Genomic DNA, 16,346 nt, shown 5'->3' on the forward strand with positions numbered 1-16,346 from the left:
ATTTGTGCCGTTGGTTGCTTTTACTTGGGGGGTGACATTTACCCCTTCTCGGGGGGTGAAACACGCGTGTTTAAAATAAGGCCGGAAATGGATAAACTGACTTATTTTAAGCACCTTTTGTTCTATAAAGTTTTTTACGTAGGTCAATACTTTTCGAGTTATTCGCGATTTAAAATGTTGATTTTTCGACAAAAAAACTTCGTTTTTCGACCGTTTTTCCCAAATAACTCAAAAAGTAAATATTTTATCGAAAAAAATATTTTTAGCAAAAGTGTAGCCTATAAAAAAACGAAAAAAATTGTGTACCAGTAAAGTCTACAAATTGAGTAGAAGCAAAGTTGTAGCTCATGAAAAATACATTCTTATTCGTCTAATTCCAAATCGAATAATTCAACGCGAAATCACCGAAGAAAAAAGCGTTTTTTGGGAAAACCTTATTAACATTTTTAAAGTATCGAAAAAGACTTATTATTTGTTTTTTTGCAAAAGTTTACAGCATCAAAAATAAACGAGTTACACTGAAAAAAAAGTTGGCCCCATTTTTTTGGTAAAAAAATCGTGAAAACCGCTCTCTATTTAGCACCCTAAATGAAATTAATCGTTTGGCTTTACCATTTATTTTAACTGTATGTGTATAGTTTATATGATCTGTAAGTTTGATTGGTTTGAAGGGCTTATTTTTAAAAACATTTGGTTTTATAGTAAAAAAAAAATTTCTAAAAATTTTTGAAAAATTTCATTTTTTCAAAATAACTTAAAAAGTATTAGTGATAAGAAAAATCTTAAAGAGTAAAAAAATGTAGGTTTTGCTATTATAAATATGCTAGTTTTATTTTGTTTCTCCGTAAGACAAAAATTGATTAAGATATGGCTGTTCAAAATTTGCATACACTCGTGATTAGTGTGCTTGCTCAAGCTTTCTCAATTATAACCCTTTCAAAAATAAACACTTTAAACCGGTGAGACTGACAGATCATATAAGAAATAGATAGGTAAGTAAATTGTTTGTAAAGCGGTAGCGATTAATTTCATTTGGGGAGCTAAACACGGCGAGATTTTCATGATGTTTTACAAAAAAAAGAGGGCCAACTTTATTTTGAGCGTAACTGGCTTATTTTTAATGCTAAAACTTTTGTTTAAAAATTAAAACAAAGCTTTTTATAAACCCTTTAAAAAAGTTTAAATGGGTTTTTCCCGAAAAGTGCTTAATTTTTCGGTGACTTCACCTTGAAATATTCGATTTGGAATTAGACGAATAAGAACGCATTTTTCATGAGCTACAACTTTGTTTTTATTTGATTGATAGACTTCACTGATACACGATTCTTTGGGGATATTTATAAGCTACACTTTTGCTAAGGATATTTTTTTCGATAAAATATTTACTTTTTGAATTATTTGCGAAAAACCGTCTGAAAACGTAGTTTTTTTGTCGAAAAATCAACATTTTCAATGGCAAATAACTCGAAAAGTATTGACTTAAGTAAAAAACTCTATAGAACAATAGTTGCTTAAAATCAGTCAATATATCCATTTCCGGTCTTATCTTGAACGTATGTTTTTTTACCCCCGAGAAGGGGTGACTGTCACCCCCCAAGTAAAATCAACCAACGGCACAATTTCAACTTTGAAGTGGAGGGTAAGTAGAACCTAAATCCAAATTTTCATGCAATTCGGAGTTGCCCCTGAAAATTACACGGTATCGCCGAATTTCCCGTTCATTTACTGGGCTATAAGTTTATTTGTTGCTTTTAATGACATCGTCGGCAAATAACATAAAGTGTTTTAAAAAACAATCTAACTCGTCTTTTAATCTCTGCCAACGGTGTAACCGGGATGATCCAATGGGAGGGGGGGGGGGTTACAACTGCTTGGTGGTCTCTGGTGGGTATGGAATAGTAATGGTGTTAAGCGTATAGAGCTCAAAGTACATACAAATGAGGTGGTGGGTTTAACCCCCAAAACACCCCTTTGTTACGCCTCTGATCTCTGCTGTTTGGTTTGGGATCAAAAGACAAGTTAGACTGGCATGGGCAGCATTTGGCAAACTCAGCTACATCCTTAAAAACGAAAGATATTCACATCTTAAGACCAAGGTATACAAATACAATCAATGCGTACTCCCTGTTTTCACTTATGGTTCCCAAACGTGGACGTTTACAAAAGCAAGCGTGGACAAAATCATAAGAACGCAAAGAGCAATGAAAATACAAATGAGTGGATGAGATAGAAAACAAAAGTTAGGGATATTAGACAAGAAGTTGTAAAATTGAAATGGAGATTTGCCAGACACAATATAAGACAAAAAGAAGACCGATGGAACAAAATTCTTATAAATTGGAGACCGTGGGAATATAAACGAAACAGAGGAAGGAAAATCAGGTGCCGCGGCACACTGGTGTGCCCTGAAGTCCCTGCAGGTGTGCCGCGAAATTTGATTATGCTCACTACCATTATAGAGCTTATTTATTTACCCAAGTGTGCCGTGGCTGAACCAATTTTTAAGTTAGTGTGCCTCAAGCTAAAAAGGTTGGAAACCGCTGCTCTAGGTGGATGACTGTAGTAGCGACAGACAGAGAAAAATGTAAAAGGGTTGGGGAGGTCTATGTCTAAAGATGGACCGAAGAAGACTAATTAAATAGAAAATCAATCTAACAACATTTCTAAAGAGTTATTATAAAACAATCTAAACCTTTTTTCATTGTTTTATTTTTATTTAAAAGTTACAAGGTATTGTTATTATTGCACATTATGCAACACAAATGACATTCCTAATCAGTATAAACGTATAAACACATTTAACATTTAAAGGGACACGATATAAACAGTAAACACCTGTTGAATCAGCTGAGAAAAGTCCACGAAACGCTTTCCTGTGTTGCCATCTTCACATATTAAAAAGTGGATTGTGGAATTTTCCACACATTATTTCTACAATATTTGTGCTGTTTACATACCCAGAGGTTTCTAATGACTTATTTATTTAAACTGTATTTATTGTAGATAAGTTTTGGTTTAATATTTAATCTAGATACTAAAATAAGTTTATTTGAAAGTGAATATAAGCTATCAATTTATAATACGAAATTTAGATTTGACAACAGTGTATTCCAAAATAGCCCATTAAAGTGGGAGAAAGTTTTCAGTTTTGCCGCGGAAAGTGAATGAAAATAGGTTCGATTTGGCGCTAAGATAACAAAAATTTCGCCTAAAAACATTTATAGTGCATTCTTCCTAAAAGTAATTAAGTAAATAAGTCACGGGAACACTATGAAAACATAGAATCTAACCTCAGTGTAAACAAGGGACCAGTGACCGTTAAGGCCGTTAGTGACCGTTGGTACAATGGAGGAAGACGAAGCCTTTGTGGACGAAAATGTCCCCCGCAGATCTCTACGTATAGCTCTCATTGAACTCAATGAACACATCCCAGATACTCCAAAATCTACAAACCCTGAGGAGATGCTGGTTATCCAAAGAGGACCCAGGAAGAAGCCCATCACTTGGTCTCCGGTAGACTATCATAAAATAGGTAAAATCCACAAGGAAAATAAATTCCATATATACCATAAATCACAAAAAAAATAATAAAATTTCTCTTTGTATATCTCTCCAATCTCTAATTAGCCTTCTTCGGTCCATCTTTGGACATAGGCCTCCCCAATCCTTTTCCATTCTTCTCTATCTGTCGCTACAGTTATCCACCTAGAGCCCCCGTGCTTCTTGATATTATCTGCCCATCTCATTTGTGGTCTTCCTCTGCTTCGTTTATATTCCCACTGTCTCCAATTTATGAGAATTTTGTTTTATCAGTCTTCCTTTTGTCTTATAGTGTGTCCGGCAAATCTCCATTTCAACTTTGCAACTTCTTGTCTAACATCCCTAACTTTGGTTTTCTCTCTTATCCACTCGTTTCTCTTTTTATCCAATAGTCTTATGTGCAACATTTGCCTTTCCATTGCTCTTTGCGTCTTTATGATCTTGTCCATGATTGCTTTTGTAAACGTCCACGCTTGAGAACCGTAAGTGAGAACAGGGTGTACGCATTGATTGTATACCTTGGTCTTAAGATGTGGATATCTTTTGTTTTTAAGGATGTAGCTTAGTTTTCCAAATGCCGCCCATGCCAGTCTAACTCGTCTTTTGATCTCTGCTGTTTGGTTTTCCTTGTTAAGTTTTATAATTTGACCCAGATATATATAATCGTGAACTTGTTCTATTTCATCTTGTCCGATCCTCATTGTGATGTCCTCATCTGTATTTGTTATGATTTTGGTCTTGCTGTAATTCATATTAAGGCCTATCTTTCCGGCTTCTATGTCCAGTTCTTTCATCATTTCAAACAATTCTTCTTTTTTATCCGTTATCAATATGATGTCATCGGCGTACCTTAGGTGGTTCAAGCGTTGTCCACAAATTTTTATACCTTTTTCTTCCCATTCTAATCTTTTAAAGATATCTTCTAGAACCTGATTGAAAAGTTTCAGTGATATTGTGTCACCCTGTCTTATGCCTCTATTTATTTGAATTGATTGTGTTCCTTCGTATACTTTAATTGTTGTTGTGGCATCTTTATATATACTGGCTATTAGGTCTGTATATCTGTGGTCAATTCTGCTGTTAATCAAAGAACTTTTCACTGCCCAATGTTCGACACTGTCAAAAGCCTTTTCGAAATCTATGAACGCTACATATAGAGGGATGTTGTATTCATTTGCTCGTTCTATAAGGATTTTCATACTTAATAAATGATCACTTGTGCTAAATCCCTTTCTAAAACCAGCTTGTTCTTTCGATTGGTATCCGTCGAATTTTGTCCTCAATCTATTGGTTAAAATTTTTGTTAGGAGTTTATACATTACATTGAGGAGTGTTATAGGACGGTAGTTTTTTATATCTGCTTTGTCCCCTTTCTTGTGTAAGATAATGGTTACGGATTCCTTCCAGTTGTTTGGGATTCTTTTTTCTTTTAATATTTTGTTAAAAAGGGAATAGAGAGTATTAATTACCACTTTTCCACGATATTTCAGCCTCTCTCTAGTTATTCCGTCTTTTCCAGGCGATTTATTGTTTTTCATTTCTTTCAATGCCTTCTTTATTTCTGATTTGCTTATTTCTGGCTGTAATTCTGAATTGACATTTTTTATTTTCGTCTTAAGTTGGGTTTTTATTTCTTCTGATGGTTCCTTTTTTGTTTTATATAACTCTAAGTAGAAATGTTGGATTATATTTATGATGTCGTCTTTAATGGTTGTTTCTAATCCGTTTATGTCTTTTATTTTGTTTATTTCAAATCTGCCGAGTTTCGGTCTTAATCATTTCATATTCTTGTTGTTCTGTATTACTTCTTCTATTTTTATTTCTTGTTCTTTTCTCTTATTTTCTTTTATCATTTTGCTTTTGTTTTATTGATTTCTACATATTCTATAGATTTCCTTTTGCCTTCTTCGATCAGCTTTCTTCTTTTATCCATAAGCTTCTTTGTTTCTTCTGATACATAGTTGTCCTTTTTAACATCCTTTTTTGCTATTTCTTTTCCTGATGTAACCATCGTTGCTGTAAGTATGTTGTTTATTTCGTCTATATCTTTATTATCACTGTCTAATTTTTCGGTGAGTTGTTATTTTAACAGGTCTTTGCATTTCTCTTTATATTGCCCTAGTTTGTTTCTATCTACTAGATCCGAGTTTCTTATTATTTTTCTTTTCATCTCATAAACCGTCGATACTAATTTTTGCTCTGATCATCCTGTGATCGCTACCTGTTGTGAATTTGTTAAGAACTGTTAGTATATTTATATTAAGGATTTCCACAGTTTTCACTGTATTCCTTCACACAACCGTTCTCTCCAGCCCTTTCTGTCTTGCCAGTCCCCTTCCTGTAGATTTCTTCTCTCCATTGCTTCGTCTACTTCATCTCGGAAGGATCTTCAGGGTCTGCCAGTCTGCCTCTCTTTCTTCTTCCTATCAGGCTTCACTCTGTTATTCTGTTTATCAAACGATTTTAGTCTACTCTTCTGACATGTCCGTACCAGGTTAATCTCTTCTATTCTTATTCTGTCCCATGTAGTCTACTATTATGTTTGAGTTCACTCCCATTCTTCATGTTATTTATTCTATCTCTTCTTGTTACTCTGCAGCTTCTCCTTGGGAATTCCATCTCTGTGAGGATACTTCTTGTCATGGTATTATATTCTTCTTTTTGATTTTATGCTGATGTGCTTATCCCATAGTATCGGGTTCAATTTTCGTATGCAGTCTCTTATTTGTCCATGTCTATTTTTTATATCTCCTTCAGTTGTTCCTTTGCTTGATATTATGAAACCTAAATACTTGTACCTGTCTGTTCCTCTGATTTGTTTACATTCGTCTATTTCCAGTTATTTTATTTATGTATTCTCTGTTATTAGGTACAGTAGACTCGCGATTATCCGAGGTAACTGGGACCATGACTACCTCGGATACGGAAAAACTCGGTTAACACTGAGATTGGTTATATTGATAGAAAAACACATAAATAATCATAACTGTGGATATTTTAATGACAAAATTAATACAGTACTCTGTATAAAAGATAAAAACATTTACCTTATCAATATTAGGTACTGTTTAAAAAAGTCTTTGATTTTGCATAAGCTTTACTCCTCTTTTTGATTTTGAATCGGCGATGTTGCGTCAAGGTTGAAAATTGTAACTCACCTGTTATTACTTTTGCCTCGGTTAACCGAGGGGCTCGGATGACCGAGACTCAGATAATCGAGAGTCTACTGTATTTAGTTTTCTTTAGGTTTATTTCCATCCCATTCTTTGTATATATGTACCTGTTCCAGTGTTATCATCATAAAACTGAGGTCATCTTCGTCTTGTGTTGTGCGATCACTATTTGGTATTCAGCAAAACTTAGGTTTCTTTTCCTATTTGTAAAAGGTATATTTTTTAAAATCCCTAGAAAGAACTACATCACAAGGGACTACAACAACAGTTGTCTCCTAAAGAGTGTGAATACTCCTTTCAATGACAGTGGTCTGTCAGGCCAAGACATAAAACGTTAGTTTTTTAAAAATAAATAATCTAGGATCTAAATTGCCAGGATTTTCAGTACTTTTCACAAATGTGAACACCCACTTTTTACATTATATTTTACAAAAAAATCGTTTTATTTTTTTCAAAAAAAATTACTTTGTCCTGATGGACCACCATTGTTCGTTTACATAAGTTTCATCATGTTGTTCTGAAGCTATTTCCTTGTTAGTCTAAGAGCTAGTGAACCCTCCGACTAACGGTCGTCCTGTAAGGCTAGAAATTTGTATAGTGATAATTCATAGCACACCAAGGCTAAAAACCATGACCTGGCAGGCATCAGCTATGCACGTGTATCTACCAGGTGAATCGAAAAGTGCATAGTTTAGGGGTAAAATAAACTTTCTCCTGTAAGGTTTAAATTTAAGTATGTGTTTGAGTAAGTCATTTAGAAGAAATGTGTACAATGACAGGCGATTCTGAAGAGCATAAGACCTTGCCAGGCGAGGGGAAATTTTACGGGTTTTTCCTAAAATTTTTTTTTTCGCATCGAAAAATTTTTTTTTAGGTTTTTTGAATCATTCCAAACAAAAAAGTCTTTAGTGATTTTTCTCTTAAGTTAATAGTTTTTGTTATATAAGCGATTGAAAATTTTGAAAATTGCGAAATCTGCCATTTTTAACCCTATGTCGGACATTTATCTAAAAATTTCAATGTTGACAAGGTACGTAGATATTCTTTAAACATTGATTGATGAAATCCCGAAGAGTTTTTTGCAATAAAATATCAAAAACCCCTTTGTTTTTTTAATTGCTAATCAAGCGGGCGCGACACTGTAGTATAAGTGAGGACGTTTGAGTTTGCATAAATTCATTATCTCGAGAATGGGCAAATTTCAAGAGAAATCCTCAGACAGGTCGATTTTTATTTTTGAATTAGGACTTTTTGGCATATATATAATACTAGTGACGTCATCCATCTGGGCGTGATGATGTAATCGATGATTTTTTAAATAAGAGTAGGGGTTGTGTGATAGCTCATTTGAAAGGTTGTTTAATTCTCTATTCAGTATTATAAACATTAACATAATTATTTATACAGGGTGTACAAACAAAATTTTTCTTCTATTTGCCAAATTTAATCAAAGTTAATTTAATAAAAATTTTTTTTTGTACACCCTGTATAAATAATTATGTTAATGTTTATATTAGTGAATAGAGAATTAAATAACCTTTCAAATGAGCTATCACACAACCCTTACTCTCATTTAAAAAAATCATCGATTACGTCATCACGATCAGGTGGATGACGTCACTAGTATTGTATATATGCCAAAAAGTCCTAATTTAAAAATAAAAATCAACCTGTCTGAGAATTTCTCTTGAAATTTGCCCATTCTCGAGATAATTAATTTATGCAAACTCAAACGTCCTCACTTATACTACAGTGTCGCGCCCGCTTGATTAGTAATTAAAAAACAAGGGGTTTCCGATATTGTATTGCAAAAACTCTTTGGGATTTCATCAATCAATGTTTAACTCGGCACCTGCCACGTGGCTTTGCAAGACGTCAACTGCCACGTGGGGTGCTCACAGCACCCCTTAAAAATTGTCTGTGATCTACTTGTTTATAAACAAAATAATGTGTTAAGTAACATAAGAGTATAAAAAACATGTTTTATTAACTTATTAGCTACTAATATTATAAAAATTAAACAATAAAATTAAAAAGGTGTTATAAACAAATTACCAAGTACCTACCAAGCCATAATAAATGAAGTGAAGTAAAATATCTAAAAATAATAAGATTTATTGAGTATAGAGTCTATATTAATAATTTAAATCACTTATTGCAATAAAAAATGTAATTTTGACCCACAGGCGTAGCCAGGTTGTAGTTTCGGAGGGGGTTCAAAAAAGTAAAACGACTAAAACTACATAAAATAACCTTTATATTCATAATAAAAATTTGAAATATGTTAATATCTTAACTTTTCGGGGAGGGTTTGAACCCCCAAAACCCACCCTGGCTACGCCCGTTGACCTGTTTATCAAAAACATAAAAAAATAATTTAAAACTTAAACTGCCAGATGATGAGACCCCAATTCAACTTTAGAGCTACGCGTTCAGAATGATACTAAATATTTAAATAACCACTTCAAACACAAACAGATCTATGCTGTATAATATTATAGAAAGCTACTATGACGCACAGCACTGTTACCAAATTTGAAATACGAAATATTTGATGAAAATATGTTATGGGGTGCTGGTAGCACCCCACGTGGCAGGTGCCGGGTTAAAGAATATCCACACCTCGGCAACTTTGAAATTTTTAGATAAATGTCCGATTTAGGGTTAAAAATTGCCGATTTCGCAATTTTCAAAATTTTCAATCGCTTAAATAACAAAAACTATTACCTAACTTAAGAGGATCGGAACGTATTTTCGGCTGCAATGCTATTCAAATGGGGATTCATTTTTTTCAAATCCTGAGAAAACTAATAAGTAGTTTGGAAAAATTTAAACGCAGAATGAAAGATTACGTTATTAGCGAGGGCCGAAAGTCCCTGAGAACTTCTACAATGTTTATTTTAATAAGTTTCAGGGGTGAAAAAACTAAGAGAAAATTTAGTGTGATTTTTAAATTCAAATATCTCATTCAAAATAAACTTTTTATTTATTCTAAGGGACTTTCGGCCCTCGGTAATAATTTAGTCTTTCATTCTGCGTTTAAATTTTTCAAAAATATTTATTGGTTTTTTCAGGATTTGAAAAAAATGAACACAATGCCGTGGTAATATTTTCCAAATCTGTCTTTGTCTTACAACGCACTCAACCGAATATAATATTGTCAGCATATATTGTCAGTCAGACACTGACAATCAGTGACAATTTTAAATATTTGACATTGCATCGGGAATATTTTGAGAAATTGATTAAATATTATTGATATATAGTGTATTTGATAAATAATTGATTTAAGACGTGAACTTAATAAATAGTACATTATATACCGCGGGACTGAAGTAGTACATTTAATCCTGAAGGTAAAGTTTATGGCCCGACCGCAGGGAGGGCCATAATTTACCTGAAGGATTAAATGTACTTCAGTCGCAAGGTATATACGATACTTTTCGTACTTCCGGTATGATTTTATTAATTATTTCAATAATTTCAATCAGTTTTTTCTCTCTTCAACTCATTTAATAAACTGTCTTTAAAATAAGTTACCATAGTAACATTGCGTTGTGACAGTTATAATTTAGAAACATTGTCATTACTAGTGTCATTGTAAAGAAACATTGTTATTGATAATTATTGGTATCATGAGTGAAGAAGGTGTATCTGATATTGATAAAAGAGCAGCCGAAGTAGGTGAAGAATTGTTACCACCGAAATCTAGAAAACTATACGAGCAGCAGTACGATGCTTTTAAAAAGTGGTGCCGCTTAAAAAATGTGAGACAACCTACTGAAAATGCGCTGTTAGTCTACTTCGATGATAAATCAAAAGCGGTTTGTGCCTCAACTCTCTGGGCACATTACTCAATGCTGAAATCGGTTATTAACATTAGAGAAGATATTGATATAAGTAAATTTCCAAAATTATTAGCTTTTTTGAAGAGAAGAAATGAGGGATTTAAGCCAAAGAAGTCAAGAATTCTCACGTCTGAGCAGGTAGATCAGTTCTTACGGGAGGCTCCGGATGATAAATATTTAATGCTTAAGGTAAATTTGGAAATTTGTTTATATTCAGAAATTTTAAGAAATCAATTTTTTTGTAGGTTGCACTTATTTTGGGCGTTGCGGGAGCTTGTCGTGGAAAAGAGTTGGTTGATTTAGAAATCGACGATGTGAGAGATTTGGGCGATTCCTTCCTAATTGCGATTAGAAACACCAAAAATAAAATTGACCGAAATTTTGTGATCAAAAATTCAGAAAACAGTGCCATCAGTTTTGTGGCGATATTTCGGAAATATGTGGCATTGCGAAAGACAGGGACAACTCATTCAAAATTTTTTGTTCAATACATCAACAAAGAATGTACTACGCGAGTAGTAGGAAAAAACATGTTTGGTACAATTCCACGGCAAATAGCAGCTTTCTTGAAATTAGAAAATGCGACGTCTTATACGGGACATTGTTTTAGACGCACATCTGCGTCTTTGTTAGCTGATTCGGGAGCAACAATAGACGTGCTGAAGAGACATGGAGGATGGAAATCCTCCAACGTGGCCGAGGGATATATTGAATCGTCTATTAAAAATAAACAAAAAATTTCAGATAAAATATTTGGTCAAGTCGCCGATTCGTCCACTATAGTTATGCCACAGTCCTCATTCTCGCTTCCTGTTTCCGCAGGATCTTCGAAACAAACACCAGTTCAATATGAAAAGGACCTATCTGTTACTCGTCAGTTACCTGCTGCATTAACCCAGGAAAGACTGGTCAATATGACGAACTGTCACAATATTAATTTGAATATTAACGTTAATTACCATTCTAATTAATTATATTTTTCAATAAAATATCCCTTAAATTCGTTTGTTTGTGATTTAATCGTTCCGGGAGTTTCGTCAATATTTAATCCCGGAGGGATTAAATGTGACACTTTAGTACCTGTCACAAGGGAGTGAAGTTGTCACTTTAGGCCCGGAAGTACGAAATAGTACATTATATACCGCGGGACTGAAGTAGTACATTTAATCCTGAAGGTAAAGTTTATGGCCCGACCGCAGGGAGGGCCATAATTTACCTGAAGGATTAAATGTACTTCAGTCGCAAGGTATATACGATACTTTTCGTACTTCCGGTATGATTTTATTAATTATTTCAATAATTTCAATCAGTTTTTTCTCTCTTCAACTCATTTAATAAACTGTCTTTAAAATAAGTTACCATAGTAACATTGCGTTGTGACAGTTATAATTTAGAAACATTGTCATTACTAGTGTCATTGTAAAGAAACATTGTTATTGATAATTATTGGTATCATGAGTGAAGAAGGTGTATCTGATATTGATAAAAGAGCAGCCGAAGTAGGTGAAGAATTGTTACCACCGAAATCTAGAAAACTATACGAGCAGCAGTACGATGCTTTTAAAAAGTGGTGCCGCTTAAAAAATGTGAGACAACCTACTGAAAATGCGCTGTTAGTCTACTTCGATGATAAATCAAAAGCGGTTTGTGCCTCAACTCTCTGGGCACATTACTCAATGCTGAAATCGGTTATTAACATTAGAGAAGATATTGATATAAGTAAATTTCCAAAATTATTAGCTTTTTTGAAGAGAAGAAATGAGGGATTTAAGCCAAAGAAGTCAAGAATTCTCACGTCTGAGCAGGTAGATCAGTTCTTACGGGAGGCTCCGGATGATAAATATTTAATGCTTAAGGTAAATTTGGAAATTTGTTTATATTCAGAAATTTTAAGAAATCAATTTTTTTGTAGGTTGCACTTATTTTGGGCGTTGCGGGAGCTTGTCGTGGAAAAGAGTTGGTTGATTTAGAAATCGACGATGTGAGAGATTTGGGCGATTCCTTCCTAATTGCGATTAGAAACACCAAAAATAAAATTGACCGAAATTTTGTGATCAAAAATTCAGAAAACAGTGCCATCAGTTTTGTGGCGATATTTCGGAAATATGTGGCATTGCGAAAGACAGGGACAACTCATTCAAAATTTTTTGTTCAATACATCAACAAAGAATGTACTACGCGAGTAGTAGGAAAAAACATGTTTGGTACAATTCCACGGCAAATAGCAGCTTTCTTGAAATTAGAAAATGCGACGTCTTATACGGGACATTGTTTTAGACGCACATCTGCGTCTTTGTTAGCTGATTCGGGAGCAACAATAGACGTGCTGAAGAGACATGGAGGATGGAAATCCTCCAACGTGGCCGAGGGATATATTGAATCGTCTATTAAAAATAAACAAAAAATTTCAGATAAAATATTTGGTCAAGTCGCCGATTCGTCCACTATAGTTATGCCACAGTCCTCATTCTCGCTTCCTGTTTCCGCAGGATCTTCGAAACAAACACCAGTTCAATATGAAAAGGACCTATCTGTTACTCGTCAGTTACCTGCTGCATTAACCCAGGAAAGACTGGTCAATATGACGAACTGTCACAATATTAATTTGAATATTAACGTTAATTACCATTCTAATTAATTATATTTTTCAATAAAATATCCCTTAAATTCGTTTGTTTGTGATTTAATCGTTCCGGGAGTTTCGTCAATATTTAATCCCGGAGGGATTAAATGTGACACTTTAGTACCTGTCACAAGGGAGTGAAGTTGTCACTTTAGGCCCGGAAGTACGAAAAAGTTATTTATTGTGTATTATTTGTGAAAGATCCAAGCAGAGAATACATCAGATATATCCTGTGATCCAAGTATTTTGTTGTTAGAGATGTTCAAAATTGTAAGCGTTCCAAAATAACAACATATTATTAAAAAATCACTTTAACACTTTTCCTCTTTTCTCGATTGATTATTAGTTTTTGTTGTACAAATAAATTATTACAATCACTGAAAACATAGTTAGTGAAAAAATTATCACATTTATTAACTGAATTAATAATTTGCAATTATAAAAATAACAGTTATCCAAGAACATTCAAAAGCCATCTCTTTAAATTAATTATGACATTTTCAAGTAGAATGACATTCTAGTAATGTTTACATATCCACACCAGTGTGAATTTTACAGAAAGTAGGGAGTGTAAAGAGAGTGTGTAAAGACAGAAAAAGTAGGGATACACGTAAAATATTTGCGAATTATGTACCCATAGCCTTAAGAGAAAAATCACTAAAGACCTTTTCTGTTTGGAATGATTCAGAAAACCTAAAAAAAATTTGTTCGATGCAAAAAAAATAATTTTAGGAAAAACCCCTAATCTTTCCCCTCGCCTGGCAAGGTCTTACGCTCTTCAGAATCGCCTGTCATTGTACACATTTCTTCTAAATGACTTACTCAAACACATACTTAAATTTAAACCTTACAGGAGAAAGTTTATCTTACCCCTAAACTATGCACTTTTCGATTCACCTGGTAGATACACGTGCACGGCTGATGCCTGCCAGGTCATGGTTTTTAGCCTTGGTGTGCTATGAATTATCACTAGACAAATTTCTAGCCTTACAGGACGACCGTTAGTCGGAGGGTTCACTAGCTCTTAGACTATGTGGCATTTTTATAATCAAGTATTTTCGATGGGAAATAAGCCACAATTTTACCAAAAAAATGAATTTATTAACGTTTCTAAGTTTATTTATTTATTTATTTATTTATTTTCTTTTATTACTAAGGAACAATATTTTTGTTTATTTAGTATTATTTTGTATTTTGACAACGACACCCGACTTGGGCGTCGAAAAGTTAATAACTTAATTTTTTTGGTAAAAGAGTGGCTTATTTCCTATCTAAAATACTTAATTATAAGTTTTATCAGGTACCAAATATAATAATCCGTAATATGAAATATACTGAACAACGAAGACAATTTATTAAAAAATTAGGAGTAGACCTAGTAAAAAGTTATTTGCAATCTATGCTGTAATGTCAGGATTACATTTGCTTATGTGTTATAAGCTGTTATGAAATACTCTGGAATCTGGAATGCCTACACAAAACCGACCTAATGTACCACCAGGTAAAAGAGGGTATTGAAAATATGTACTGTAAAAGAAGAAAAACTAATGTTTTTGTACATTTTGCAAATGTTGTTTATACATGGATCTTCTTCTTCTCTCTATACATGGATCATATCTTGGTGGCTCAAAACATGTAATATGACTTATGATAACACTGATGATGGAATATAAATTCCGAAAACGTTCTGTTGTGATGTAGCCCTTTGTAGGGATTTTATATACTTATGTGGTCCTTGTTCTCTGCTTATACCTTTTACAAAAAAGAATTTTATTAATTATTTTTTTTTATAAAATAGGTAGTTTACTAGCTCCCTCCAGAGACAGAACACCAGAGCCAGTGGTAACAAAGTCTGAGATTAATCCCAGGCTCAGGAGAAGGTTGATCATGAGTCCGTCGAAGAGCCCTTCGCAGGAAATGGATGTTTTCATAGCCAAGAAGTTAAGGGCGTTAAAAAACATTTCTCTACAGTAAACATAAGGATCTATAGGTTAATGTTTAGTTTATATTTTCAAAACGCTTACTTTAAAAAATAATGTTAGTTGATACAGTCTTAAATGACTCTTTCTGTTTGGTCTCTAGTAGTAGAAAAATTTGTAATAGGTAAATTTTACACTAAGTACTCGTTTATAAAGATTATAAGTAAATATTTTTAGTAGTTTTATTAGTTAATTTGAGCTTAGCCATGATTGCAATTCATTTTGAAATGCCAATAGTTTTCGTAGTTTCTTGTTTCTATTTTTTTTTTTCAATGATTGCTGTTTCTAATATGATCTTTATTATAATAATTTAGATATTTATTGCAAGTTGTTTGTAAATGTGTGTTTTGACTAATGAAGCTAGGTACTTTTAATACATTTAAGTCTTAATGAAACGAATGATACACTGTAAAAAAGTGTTTATCCAAATGTTTTATTTGTTTATATAATTTGAAAGAGGACTGCTTTTGGTATTTGTGGTAAATATGGTATGGATTCATTTGCTTGGATCTGTTTCCACTTGAAAATACTTAGATTCTTAGCTTATGGGAAATGGGCCAATTTTTCTTTGTAATATCTGGCGAATTTTTACATTTTTTTATTCAAGTATCTGTTTTTATTTCCATCTTACGTTGGTCTTGTTACTCCTTATACTTTATAATAAAGTAGAAATCCTTTAAAAATGACATTCTCCACAAATTATATATTGATATTTCCTCTTCTTAGTGAGCTCTTTAAATGGATCTAATTTTCTATAAATTGACACATTGACTACAATTGAACAAATAGCAATAGGTTCAAGCCATTGTAGTTTAATTTTTTTTTTCATTTTTTCAATCCTACTATTCTAAAAGTGCCTTATACCATTGCAATGCATTGCAATATTTGTAAGAACATTAGGTGTAATGAACAAAATAATAATCACAATAAAATTTATATTTGCATTTTATAAAAATAAATATATTTTATATGAATAAATAAGCTTTTTTATTAGTGGATGATTCAGTCTTTCACTTAATACCTTTATGACAATTTTATATCCACCATCGAGCAGCAAAATCTTTGGTCTGTTTTTAAACCAAGAGGAGTAATTCAAATTTACCGCGGCGTAATGCTTGTTTGTAAGTCCAACCTCAGGCAAGTTTACTCCACTGTTACGAAATTTTGACATTAATGACATTTA

General features: G+C 33.2%; 1 protein-coding gene across 1 annotated transcript; it reads left to right on the forward strand.

Moving 5' to 3' along the window:
- Nucleotides 1-3,090: 3,090 nt before the first annotated feature.
- On the forward strand, nucleotides 3,091-16,144 carry LOC126887954 (uncharacterized). Its single transcript, XM_050655906.1, has 2 exons — nucleotides 3,091-3,532; nucleotides 14,983-16,144. The coding sequence occupies exons 1-2, from the start codon at nucleotides 3,346-3,348 to the stop codon at nucleotides 15,156-15,158; spliced, it is 363 nt and encodes a 120-aa protein (XP_050511863.1). The 5' UTR covers nucleotides 3,091-3,345; the 3' UTR covers nucleotides 15,159-16,144.
- Nucleotides 16,145-16,346: the final 202 nt, after the last annotated feature.

The sequence above is a fragment of the Diabrotica virgifera genome, chromosome 7 (genome assembly GCF_917563875.1).
Source record: "Diabrotica virgifera virgifera chromosome 7, PGI_DIABVI_V3a".
NCBI classification, from domain to species: Eukaryota; Metazoa; Arthropoda; class Insecta; order Coleoptera; family Chrysomelidae; genus Diabrotica; species Diabrotica virgifera.

Excerpts from the sequence above, each read along its gene's own strand:
- LOC126887954 (XM_050655906.1), top strand. The coding sequence starts at position 3,346 with ATGGAGGAAGACGAAGCCTTTGTGGACGAAAATGTCCCCCGCAGATCT. Across the intron at positions 3,533-14,982 it reads GGTAGACTATCATAAAATAG|GTAGTTTACTAGCTCCCTCC; the intron begins GTAAAATCCACA and ends TTTATAAAATAG.